Source organism: Puma concolor, chromosome D3 (genome assembly GCF_028749965.1).
Source record: "Puma concolor isolate L17-30 chromosome D3, mPumCon1.1.hap2, whole genome shotgun sequence".
In the NCBI taxonomy this organism is placed as follows: Eukaryota; Metazoa; Chordata; class Mammalia; order Carnivora; family Felidae; genus Puma; species Puma concolor.
This window is the reverse complement of record NC_141678.1, coordinates 31,990,982-32,004,058: the sequence shown is the minus strand read 5'-3', so window position 1 is coordinate 32,004,058 and position 13,077 is coordinate 31,990,982. Positions and strand designations below refer to the sequence as shown.

The 13,077-nt window shown below is 40.0% G+C and overlaps 2 protein-coding genes across 5 annotated transcripts in view; both read left to right on the top strand.

The window, feature by feature from the left end:
* Nucleotides 1-2,390, top strand: part of SEH1L (SEH1 like nucleoporin) — a 33,902-nt gene extending 31,512 nt beyond the window's left edge. The window contains exon 9 of one of the 2 annotated variants that reach the window (XM_086682401.1): nucleotides 1,717-2,390. In XM_086682401.1, coding sequence (XP_086538527.1) covers nucleotides 1,717-1,912 — 196 coding nt within the window. In that variant the 3' untranslated portion in view covers nucleotides 1,913-2,390. Of the gene's footprint in view, nucleotides 1-66; nucleotides 554-1,716 lie in introns of those variants that run through there. The other variant, XM_086682402.1, reaches the window with a different exon arrangement.
* Nucleotides 2,391-4,488: 2,098 nt separating this feature from the next.
* The window catches only part of CEP192 (centrosomal protein 192), a 135,146-nt gene continuing 126,557 nt past the window's right edge, over nucleotides 4,489-13,077 (top strand). For 2 of the 3 annotated variants that reach the window (XM_086682400.1, XM_086682398.1), the window contains exons 1-2: nucleotides 4,489-7,440; nucleotides 8,099-8,271. The gene's annotated coding sequence lies outside the window, so the exon portion shown is untranslated. The other variant, XM_086682399.1, reaches the window with a different exon arrangement.

Sequence of the window (13,077 nt, the reverse complement as noted above, 5' to 3'; positions counted from 1 at the left end):
AATAACCGTGTGTGTTAGATCTGTGATGCATTTTCCCTTCTCCATTTGTATTATGTCCTTTAACAGAAAGCACAGCTGAGTACCAGCTAACTGGAGTAACTTTGCTGTTTTGCTGCTTGTTGCATGCACACAGGAATGGAAAGCGAGCTCCTTTTCCCCTTCCCCAGCGCCGTTTGACCTCTCCCAAGATACACCAGCAGCCTGCTTACTACTAAACGCAATCCAAAAGGCCTTTAAAAATACCGTGTATATCATTTTTTTTTGTACTAGCCAGTTTATTGACACTATTTGAAACTTTTGAAATATAAATGGAGAGGCTTTTTGTTGAGACATTGTCACCAAAACAATTTTTTGAAATGTTCCCGAAACTAACATGGGTTTAAAATTAAAAGGATTGTTACTATCCTTGTAAGTAGTTGGGAGGAGGGAAAATACCACTTTATTCCATTTGGAGAATACAGGCTTATTTCTTTTGTTTTCTAAAACAGTAAGCGAAAATGATGAATTTTTATAATTTTAATTTGAAGATTGAATAAATATTTTTCATAAAGATTGTTTTGAGTGCTAATCTGTTTATTACCTTTTGTAGAATTGGCTTATACGTGATATTATTTAATACAACTCTGTCATTTCTTTGTAATATTTAAAAAATATTAGTAAAGGAGTGAGAGAAGTAGTAGTGAAATGAAAGTAATTTGACTGTACAGTTTGTGGCCAAATTAAACATATGGTATTGCTTCATTTATAATATGGTAGTAAAATGAAAACATCTTTGTAAGTTTTCAATTCATATTCACTAAAGAGCTAAATGTTTCTAATATGTGCTTGTATATTTTTTATGGTGTAATTCCATGGCTTAAGTTTTCCTTCAAGTCAAAATTTGGAAACATACTATAAGAGGAGCAGTTAAAAATTTGCTGAAATTGTGCATGCACATTAACCTCCACATTCCAAGCCTCAGGATTTTAATTTAGTTGGCTGCTTCATTTAGTTCATATTCTTTAGAACTTTGACCTTGATGACAAAGCTATAAGTCTTTGTTTGCTAATGTGCTTAAGTATTACGGGTAAGTTATAAAATGGCAGAAGAATAACAATAGGACATATTCTTTGAGCTCTTTTACTTATCAAAATTTTGTACTATTTAAAGTTTTTGCAGAAAAGCAGCTAAGTGTTTTCAAAGATTGTATTTCTTCAGAAGTATATTGCAATAGCTGGCCATACTTTGTGAAAGTATATTTGGATTGGTTCTCAGTGTCCTGTATGCACTACAAAACATGTGCCTGCTGCTACTACAAACGAAGCATTGCTTAAAATAAAAAGCTTATTAGATTTGTAAATTTCCAGGATCGCATCAAATATGTTTCTGAAAGATTAGAAAATGTTTTAAATTATAAAATGTCTTTTTTTGTAACATTCATACTGATAATTTTTTTTAACATTTTAAGTTTAACAGATTGTATTTCTTTCTTTCAAGTTTCTATACTTGCTTAAGCAAGCTTGATTTGAGTAAGGGTCTTGATTTTTGCGATTATGTTCTGTTAGTTTTGGCATGAATATACTAAAGCTTTTTTTTTCCAGCATGTGTTTTCTCCTCTTTGGTTCTCTTTGTATTTACTACTTTTCTCTTTTTCTTCTGTTTTTTTTTTTTCTTTTTTTTTTTTTTCTGTTGTTTTTGTTTTGTTTTGGTGTTTTGTTCCTGTCTTCATTGTTTCAGGTATTTCTTTCCCCCTCTGGATTCCCCACGGGCTGGATCGAGATGGTCCAGTTATGCCCAGCTCCTTCCTCCTCCTCCTCCTCCTCTGGTAGAGCACTCTTGCGATGCTGACACTGCCAACCTCCAGTATCCTCACCCTCGCAGACGATCTCTCTCTCGGCCTCTTAATCCCTTACCTGAGAATGAAGGGGTTTAAAACACTGATTTAACACTTAAAGGCCTTATTCAAGTGCTTGTAAATGCTTTCATTCCTGGCTGCTTTTTGTTTTTCTTCATTTTCTTTCAGAAGATTTTTCTAAGTTAGGGTCCGTCTTGCATGTATTACAACCAGAACACAGTGTTTGGAACCTAAATGTGTTTGTGCTTCTGCATCAAAGGAACATTTGCCTCACTGGTTGATAACCTTTGATGAAATGCGATAAGTACAAGTAACGTGAACTATGAGATTTACAGTAGCTGATTTCACTTTCAAAGTGCCTATTCGTTTTATCTTGAACTGTTATGGTGTTAATTTTCTTATGGTTTGTCATTCTGGTTAATGTGAAAGCATATCATAGAGTTCACTTTGCCTTTGAGACATATTAAGAAATGTTTTAAAATTTACAGGCTAATGTTGGATCTGACTAGTTTGTAAAATAAATCATTCCTGTGTATAAAGCAGCAAAACATAATAATGGACTCTGGTTTTTTTTTTTTTTTTTTGAAAGGAAATTGCCTTTTACTACTTGGAATTACTGTTTAAAGCTTTTGTAATTATTCTCCAAGTAGATTATTTAATAAAATATATTTTAAAAGATATGAATCTGTTGCCTTATGAAAACAGAATGAACAGCTGGCCCTTGAACAACATGGGTTTGAACTACACTCGTCCACTTATACATAGATTTTTTTCAGTAAATGCAGCATGGTACTGTAAATGTAGTTTCTCTTCCTTATGATTTTCTTAATAGCATTTTTTTTTCTCTAGCTTACTTTACATGTATAACATACAAAATAGGTGGTAATTGACTACTTATGTTACTGGTAAAGCTTCTAGTCAACAGTAGGCTATTAAGTAGTCCAAGGTTAGAGTCAGATTTTTGACTGTGGGCACACTGGCGCCATCTAACCCCTGAGTTGTTTAAGGGTCAACTATATTCTATTTGTTAGATGGTAAAGCTTATATCTCCTTATACAATGTTGAAAAAAAAAATCCAAACAATCAAAAAATTGGAGGTAAGCATGACATTTATTTAAAAAGGTAGGAAGTTAGTATGTAGACTAACACCTACAACTGACGGATGTTGACTTCCAATCTAATTGCACATTATTTTATTTTATTTTTTTATTATTTTTTTCAATATATGAAATTTATTGTCAAATTGGTTTCCATACAACACCCAGTGCTCATCCCAAAAGGTGCCCTCCTCAATACCCATCACCCACCCTCCTCTCCTTCCCACTCCCCATCAACCCTCAGTTTGTTCTCAGTTTTTAAGAGTCTCTTATGCTTTTGCTCTCTCCCACTCTAATTTCCTTTTTTTTTTTTTTCCCTTTCCCTCCCCCATGGGTTTCTGTTAAGTTTCTCAGGATCCATATAAGAGTGAAAACATATGGTATCTGTCTTTCTCTGTATGGCTTATTTCACTTAGCATCACACTGTCCAGTTCCATCCACGTTGCTACAAAGGGCCATATTTCGTTCTTTCTCATTGCCATGTAGTACTCCATTGTGTGTGTAAACCACAATTTCTTTATCCATTCATTAGTTGATGGACATTTAGGCTCTTTCCATAATTTGGCTATTGTTGAGAGTGCTGCTATAAACATTGGGGTACAAGTGCCCCTGTGCATCAGTACTCCTGTATCCCTTGGGTAAATTCCTAGCAGTGCTATTGCTGGGTCATAGGATAGGTCTATTTTTAATTTTCTGAGGAACCTCCACACTGTTTTCCAGAGTGGCTGCACCAATTTGCATTCCCACCAACAGTGCAAGAGGGTTCCCGTTTCTCCACATCCTCTCCAGCATCTATAGTCTCCTGATTTGTTCATTTTGGCCACTCTGGCGTGAGGTGATATCTGAGTGTGGTTTTGATTTGTATTTCCCTGATGAGGAGCGACGTTGAGCATCTTTTCATGTGTGCCTGTTGGCCATCCGGATGTCTTCTTTAGAGAAGTGTCTATTCATGTTTTCTGCCCATTTGTTCACTGGGTTATTTGTTTTTCAGGTGTGGAGTTTGGTGAGCTCTTTATAGATTTTGGATACTAGCCCTTACGTCATTTGCAAATATCTTTTCCCATTCTGTTGGTTGCCTTTTAGTTTTGTTGGTTGTTTCCTTTGCTGTAATTGCACGTTATTTTTAATGCTACTTTTAAAATTTGAAATCAGAAAGTACTTGACAATAATTATGGTAAAATGATTAAAACTATAGAACTAGTAATGTTTGTTTTGGTTCAGTTTTCTCAAGAATTACCAAGTATTTGGGGCGCCTGGGTGGCGCAGTCGGTTAAGCGTCCGACTTCAGCCAGGTCACGATCTCGCGGTCCGTGAGTTCGAGCCCCGCGTCAGGCTCTGGGCTGATGGCTCAGAGCCTGGAGCCTGTTTCTGATTCTGTGTCTCCCTCTCTCTCTGCCCCTCCCCCGTTCATGCTCTGTCTCTCTCTGTCCCAAAAATAAATAAACGTTGAAAAAAAATTTAAAAAAAAAAAAAAAAAAAAAAAAAAAGAATTACCAAGTATTTAAGTCTCTTTAGGACTTGAGAAGGATGTAATTTGAAAAGTATTTCATATGTGTCTCAATCACATATATAATTGTTAAAATCATATAATTTATAACCTAATTTTCAAAGACATCTTTCCTATGAGTAGCCTCATACATTTGATGCTTCTTAACCTGCAAAGGATAAAGAACTGATAAGAGATTAATTTTAACTTAAGGAACATTTGAACTTTCTTGTGACTAATCATTAAAATGTTTTGTCTATCAAGTTAGCATTTTAGCATTCCAACATATGAAGAAAAGTCTTTTCCAAATCTCAGAGGTCTTCTGTTAAAGAACTTGTTTTAGACTGGTTGGCTTGTTTAGGTTCAAAGCAAGGGATCTCACTTAAGACTGAATCTAGCTCAGAATTAATAATTGACACCTTTGAGATTTTAATCATTGTAGAGGTGCTTAGGGTTAGAATGGGATAATGAAGTGAGATTATCCAATTTAGTCAATATTGAACATCTTCTGTGTGCAAGATACTGTGCTATAAAACACTGGGGTATGTAAAAATAGAGAAGGTATTTACAGAATTTACAGAAGGTAGTGAGGATTCAGTTTCATTATAAATGTTGAAACACAAAGTGATTTATTTGAGCTGGCCAGGTTTGGAAGCAATGTGGGATTTCAACAGATGGAGTAGTCGAAGCAGAGGAGGGTAGGATTTCCAAGGTGATGGCCCAGAGATGAAAGATGACAGGGCTGTGTTCGGGCAACAGGATATTAGTCTGATGTAAGGTTTATTTGGGGGAGCTGGTGGGAGATTAATCTAGAATCAAACTTTGTGGTAACATTGTAGGCGGCTTCGGATATCCGTGGCTGAGGTTTGCCACTTAAAGCAGTTGGTAAAGGGGATCTATGGGAGATGACTGCCTTTTCCTAACTGGGTAGATGTCACGTCTCATTCCCTGGGAGGCATTCATCTCTAGCCCAGGACTTCTGCAAGCTCTACCCAGTGTCTAAGAAGATTTGAAATTTACTGGGAGTTTTATGCCTCCTTTTCAGTTGGCAAGTAAGGTTGGATAACACTAATGTTTTTTGAGTACTTCCATGTGCCAGTGCTCTTCCAGATACTTTATGTGAATTTATTAATCCTTAGAACAAACCTCTGAGGGAAGTGCTCTAATTATCCCCATTTTACAGGTGAAGAAATAGGCAGATTAGAGCTATTTGCCCAAGGCTGCACAGCTAGGAAGTGAGAGCCAGGATTGAGACTTTAGGTTATCTGGCATAAGTCTGTGTTCTCTCTCTTGCTTGCAGATACTTTGGATTATAGATCCTTGTCACTAGAGTCCCACTAGGTTGCTGGGTGTTGGGAGAGCTTGATCGCTTGATTTTTATGGAGGAAAAGGACATTTATGGAGTTGGGTACAAGGGGTGTAGGGTAAATGAATACACATATATTCCAGCAGTTCACCTCCAGTTATGTGATCATGGTGTAGACAGTTCAGCTACTTTGTGAAACAAGGATGGCTCACTACACACTCAAGTAGCATCCTTTCAGCTCTAAAGCTAATAGGTTTATTTTTCAGGATTCAGAAAATTTCCTCCACTTACCTTTGTTCATTGAGTGTGGACAAGGGTAGAATAGGGGTAATTACAGTTTGGGAATGCCAAGGCTTGAAGGTTTCAAGAAAAATGCCAGGAGAATTGCAGAGACCTCAATTCAGTTTGACAGGAGGCTAGTTCTGATAAAATAAGTATGGGATAAATGACATTAAGGTGTGAAAGTGGAGGCAGTTTAAAGGTGGGAGAGACAGAATGGTCTTAAGGCGATAAAACAGAATCCAGCAACAGGTGAGCTGGTTTTGGTTTTGGTTTTGGGTGGAGAGGGGCAGGATTTCTAAAGGTAGAAAGGAACCAGTAGAGAAGGTATACGGGAATGTTAGTTGAGCAGTATTTTAGAGGACGTAGAAAAGTAAAGTGATCAAAGAAACATGTCATTCCCCAACAGGCTAAAATTAGGAGTAAGGATTGTTAAACTCAATTTTGTGTTTTTCATTCTCTACTCCCAAGTGTGCCGGTGCATCTTAAACATTCAGTAACTGTTGCATGAATGAAGTTAAAGAGTTAGCTTTGGAAAAGCAGGACTCTTTCTCAGACTATGGAAGAAATTTTGAGGTAAAGGAAAGTGAAAGGCATGAAATTGAATTACCTCTATGGGTTCAGTAAAGTGGTAGTTAAAGCATTGGGCTAAGCAGAAGTCAGTGTGGCCCTAAGGAGAACAGGAAAACGTGGGAATTAGGGAGGAATTTTATCTCACTTCTTTCCACCCCGGACCATCCTTACTCCGTCACAAAGAGGCGATTAGATGTAGCGAACTATCGTGAAGCTTGGATCCTGAGACATGATTTCGTAATGAAGCTTTATTGCAGTGTATAACATAAGGCAAATCACGACACATTTCAGCGTCTGCCAAGCAGTGATAGAAAAGATTTGCATCTGACCTTGTAAAGACCAAAAGTGACAACAGTACTGAACTCAAGGTAGTATTAGCTAATTTGTTCACCAGAAATACTGCTTTGAGTGTAAGGTGAGTGATGGTGTTTTGGGGTCCCAGACTCCATACGGTAAGCTTTTTTTCCCCTCAAGTTGGCCAAGGCTTTCATCGCGTTGCTTTCGCTTCAGCTATAGCGGGAAGGACTTTCGCGGGGCGGTGAGCCTTTCGCAACACTCCACTCCTCCAGACCTGCGGCGCGCGGCATCCTCGCTTCAAATTCAGGGACTAGTTGTACTCGCCCAATCACCGGCCTCTTGCTCGCCCCGTCCCTTCTCGCCGTCCAATCCAAGGCCGGCTCTGAGTCCCCGCCCCGTGGCTCGTGCCGCGAACGGACGTAAACCTGAGGGCGCGCTGTACGGCCAGTCCGGGCGGCCTCGGGTGCGGGGGATATGCGCAGGCGCATTTGCAGTGCCACCGGGACGTCCCCTCCCTCTGGACCTTTCCGGCCAACTCTCGGCTCCCGACCCTGGAGTCGCGGGCTTGGTGAGGAGGGGTCCACTGTGTCTTGACTGTGGTTTGTCAGGGGGCAGGTGAATTCACCTTCGGCAGGCATTTTGGTTGCCGAGCTGATAGGGCAGTGTCGGTTGGGCCGGGGTAGGGCGCGGGGCTCAGGCTCCCGGCCCGGGACTACGGGGCGCTGGCTGGAGCCCGGCGGTCATGTTCCGTCGGCCCCTTTGCATTCAGCCCCGCCGCCACGCTGAATTCTGCTCAGTGAGTTTAATTGGGCGCCTCTGAGAGATTTGCCTTGAAAGAATCGGGTTTTGATTTTGGGGATCACATCTTTGTGTTCCCCACCTTCCACATGGTGACTTCCAGGGACCAATGCGCTTTGCTCTGGAGTTTCTTGTTGGAAAGTGCCTTGACTGGAGTGTTTGCTTTGTGTGTGTCGTGACCGGCGACTCTGTTTCTCCTTTTCATCCAAGACTGACCCACGAAGTAACGTTGTTAAGTAAATGTAGAGGTGTCTGCCAGTGTCACCCGATTTTTCACATTTTGTTTTGGTTTCTGCTAGGCCGCGTTCACATTTACTCCCAGTACCTTTCCTACATTTCTTGATCTGATTTCTGTATGAAGAAAAAAAAAAAACATGAAAGGAGACAATGTTTAATATCCCTATACTTTTGATGTCTCTTAATTTCAGAGTCTGTTTAGTAAAACATGAGGTCCTTTTCAAGGCAGTCGTTTGGAGGACAGCTGTTTTTATGAAAGTATCTCCGTTTGCTGCTGCCATTTTGAGGTCATTCGACTGGAGTTTTTACTGTTCCAAAAATCAAAAATTTTCACCGAATTTCAGTTTTGTGATCAAAGTTTACGGTAAGCTTTGAAAAGTAATATATTAAATGCATACCTGATTACAGATTGTTTCTTAGAACACCAAGAAAAAATGATGAATGTTAGGGAAGCTTGACAGCATATGGTTTTGAATGTTTAAATTATACGTGTAGACTTCCAATTAATGATTTACGTGAATGAATTTTTATGTACCCAGAAATGTAATTAAAGCAATTAAATATTAGTAAACTGAAATGTGAAACTCAAATGTGAAATTCCTGCTTTAAGGATATAGCAAGAGAAATCCCAAAGATAGCTACATAGTTAAGATATAGTAAAAAGAAAGGTAATGTTATGTTGTGTTCACTTTTAGGTGATGGAAGAGGGGTGGGTAATGCAATATAGAGGGAATTTAGGGAATTTTTCCTTCTGGGAAAATTTAGGCGTGTAGTATATCCATGGATGATTTAGAACAGGTGTAATCCTTTCTGGAAACGAGAGACTAGATATTAGATTACATCTCAAGGAATCTTCCCCTGGCTTGTATTACCACTGGTCCCATAGCAAAGCTGTATCCCAGCACTTAACACTGTCATAATTAATAAGGATCATAGTTGATCATAATTGATAGGAACTGTCAGCTCCCTGAGGGGAGCAGCTTCATTTTTGCATTCCCAGTGATAAGCAGAGTGTGTTTCATTGTTTGCATTTGATAATGATTGTTGCATGAATGATCTTTGCTTAATATCTGAATTTTGTTGCATTTGACTCTAAATAAGGATAAATCCTCAAAGAATTTGGTATATATTTTAATGTGGTTTACATATGTGTAAATGAATGAATAACTTAGTGATTACAAGGTTGGATGTGGGGAGGCTACTTGGAAGACTTGTGCAATAGTTTAGATTAAAAGGTGATAGGTGGCAGATGTTGGGAATATAGAAGTGGATCTTAGCTCCAGAGATCTATTTGGAGTTAGAAATCTATTTGGAGTTAGAAGCATTGGAGTTTTATAACTAATTGAGAGAACAAGAATAGGGATAACATAGGTAAAATTAAAGATAATAGGAAGAGTGGGTGGAGGAAAGGTAATGAGTTTGGTTTTATATTTGTTAACTTTGCAGCACTTAAGAGCCAGTTAGGAGTAAAGTAGATGTCAAAGAGCTATTTGGAAATAGGAGTTTAGAGCTCAGGATAGGGAGGTCTGGGCTGAAGGTGATTTCAAAATGAGGAAGATGGCATTAGTGCAGAGGAAAAGATTACTCTGGGGCGGACTTGCCTGGCTGTGAATCCTCTGATCCTACTTGTGCTTTGTGACCTGGAAAATTCTCATAATTCCCTTTCTTCGCTTCAGTTCTTTCAGTAGTGGGAATAATGACTCTGTTGCAGATTTGATGCAGGGATTAGAGAAATGTATATAAAGTAGTTGGTGCATTATCTGGTAATAGAGTAGACCCTGTATGTCAGCTAGGTAGCTAGGGGGTATAGATTATTTCTTTCAACTCATTTTTTGTTCCAGTTCATATTCCTAACTCTGTATAAGTTACTGAGTATATATGGGTGAATGAGATTGACGTGTCCCTAAGAAACTGGTATCCTAAAATCAAAGATGTTATCAGTCATTCATTCATTTCATAAATATGTGCTAGGCATTATTATAGGTGTTAGGTAAGAGTGATGGACAGATAGGCAAGGTTCATGTCTCAGGGAAAAATATTTTTAGTGGGGGAAGAAAAATACAAAAATAGTGATGAGTGCTGGAAGAAGTTAAAACAATTGTGAGAGACTGTGGGGCTACACTTGATTAATGATGAGGGATCATTTCTCTTACAATGGGACATTTAAATTAAGGTGAATGTTATGAAGGAGCTAGCTTGTGCAAAGATCTAGCAGAGTATTCTAGGCCCCAAGGCAGGGATGAGCTTGGGTGTTACAGCAACAGAGACACCAGTATGTGGTGAATGAGCCTCAGGACTGGAGGGTGGGGTGGCTCCCTGAAAATTTCGATAGGGGTGTGGTACCTGGTTCGTATTTAATGGTCCCTTTGGTTGCCGTGTGGAGACTTAGCTGTAGGGTGGCAAGAATAGAAGTGTGGAGACTGGTTGGGAGCCTTTTCAGTAGAGGAGAGTGTTGATAGCAGACACAGAAACATGTTTTGCCCTCAGGAATGGGCTCCACCAGTGGATGTGTTTTATTTGGCAGCCGTGTTTCTTACCGAATTGAAATGTGTTCAAGTGGGGTCTGTAACTTCTAGTTGACCTCCACTTGGAGTCCTATTGTCTGATAGTATTTGTGCCTAAAAGCATTTGAGTTTGAGTTCCCTACCTAAGGGTGTAAGATGTACGTTGCATAACCTAAGCTCTGAGATCGGAATCCTGGGTATTCCTACCATGTAAGAAACAGAGAAAGATGTCAAGTGACATACAGAAGTTGTAATTTGGATTCTTCTAAGACACTTGGCTGTGAAGAGGAGGTGAGAAGGTGGTGGCAGGAAGTACTAACATGGGATGGTTTTGCACATGTGTATAGAAATCAAGAAAAGAAAATAGAAATACTGAAGAAAGGAAAATACTGGGGCATGATCTGTGAGAATGGTGCTTATATAATAGTTGGTGATAAATTTGCTATGAATTGACATAGTATGAAGACATTCGTTCATTCAACAACTTTATTCAGGATCTACTCTAGGCAAGGCACTGCTTTAGATAGAAATTCAGTGGTAAAGTAGGCCAAGTCCTTGCCCTCATGGAGCTTACATTCTAATACGGAGAAAAAACAGTTAAACAGGTAAATTATATAGCATGCTGGATGGTGGTCAGCACCACAGAAAAAAAGAAAGGAGGGCAAGACAATTGGCATTGATGAGGAAGATTGGTGAAGAAGACCAGGTGGGTAAGTGGACTTTTACCCAAAGACTTGAAAGAAGTAAAGGAGCAAAATGTGAGGCCATCTAGGGTTTCATTGTGCTGGGTGGAGGTTAGAGCCAGGGCACAGGCCCTGAGGCTGGAGCCCTGGTGAGTTGTTGGGACAGCAGGAAGGTTAGGATGGTGAGGATGGAGTGAGCAAGGGAGAAGAGTGGTAGGAGATGAGATAAGATTATTCAGCCCCTTGTTAGCCATTATAAATATTGATTTTTAGTCTGAATGAGATGGGAAACCAGTGGAGAGTTTGAGTTAAGGAGTAACAGAATTTGACTTACTTTATATGGATAATTTTAGTGTGTGGGGAATAGACTAGGGGAGGAAGAGTGGAGGTGTGGAGATAGTTGGAAGGCTTTTGTATTATCTGGGCAGGAGGTGGTGGTGGCCTGACCAAGGTGGTAGCAGTGGAAGTATGAGAAATGATAGGTTCTGGTTAGGGATTTTTGCTTAGGGATTGCATTTAGGGTGGTGTGTGTGTGTGTGTGTGTGTGTGTGTGTGTGTGTGTGTGTGTGTGTGTTGGGGGCAGTGGTTAGTAATCCCTAAGATTTCTGATTTGAGCAACAGGAGAATGGAGTTGTAATTTTCTCTCTGGGGAAGCCTCAGAGCAGGCCTTCTTGAGGGGGCTGCAATGAGATGGAATCAAGATTCAGATTTAGGTGCCTTTAAGATATGTAAGTGAAAACTACTAGACAGTAGGTAGTTGCGTATCTGAGGTTCAGGGGAGAGGCCCGGCTGGAGATACAAATTTCATATTGTATTTAAAACTTTGAAACTGAGGGCAATCACCCAGAGAGGTTGGGTAGGTGGAAGATATCTAGGAGCAAGCCCTGGAGACTTCACGGTGTGGAAGTCCGGGAGATAAGGAGGAATCAGCCAAGGAGAAGGAAAAGCAGCAGCTGGTTAGGTTGGAGAGCCCAGACAGCTGTGTCTTGGAAGCCAGTGAAGAAAGTATTTCTATGAGGAAGGAGTACAATCCCATATTGGTAGGTCAAAGAAGACGGGACTGAAAATTGACCATGGGATTATTGGAGCTCGGTGGTAATGTTGACAAGTGTTTTGATGGGGTGAGCCAGTTTGCAGCGGGTTTAGGAAATGGCAAGGGTGAAATCGGATGCCAGTAATGATTCCTTTTGGAGGAGTATGTGGTAAAGGGAGTGCAGATGCCAGTGGTGGCAGCTTCAGGGGGACGATCAGGTATGAGGTAGGGGAAAGCTTTTTTAAAAGATGGGGAACTAACAACATGCTGGTGGGAACTGACAGAGAATATTTGATGATGTTTAGGAGGAGCTTTTTTAAAACATGGGGATCTAACAGCATGCTGGTGGGAATCAACAGAATATATGATGATGTTTAGGAGGCGGGCCAGTTGCTGGAGTGGTTGTCACTGCATTGGTGATAGGGGTGGGATCAAGTGCAGGTGGTGGAGAGGTGAGCTTCCAACAGGAGCATGGATATTTCACAGATAAATTTTATACCTCTCTAATGAGTTATGAATGTTTTCTACTTTATAGAGTAGTTAAGTTAGCCCATATCACCTAAAAGCTGTACTTTAATGTGTTTGTCATTGGCCCCAACACAGTCCATCGTTATCTTCTATCTCACCAGTTGTGGTAGCTCTTTGAATATCCTTCCAGGAATTAAGCCCTCTGCCTTCCTCTGCCATAGGCTGCCAGGATCAGTCCTTCCCTGGGCTGCAGAATACATACCATACTTCCTAATACACCATTTAAGGCTTTCAGAGTCTGACTCCATGGTTTCATTCACTATGTTCTTTTGTACACCCATTTCCAAAACACTTTGGAGCACTTGGCTATTGCCAACATACACTTAGAGTGGAATTTGGAGTCAGACCTGGGTTTGAATTTTACTAATTGTGCAACCTTGGGTAAATTTAGCTAATTTAGACTCATTGTGTTTTCTTCATTC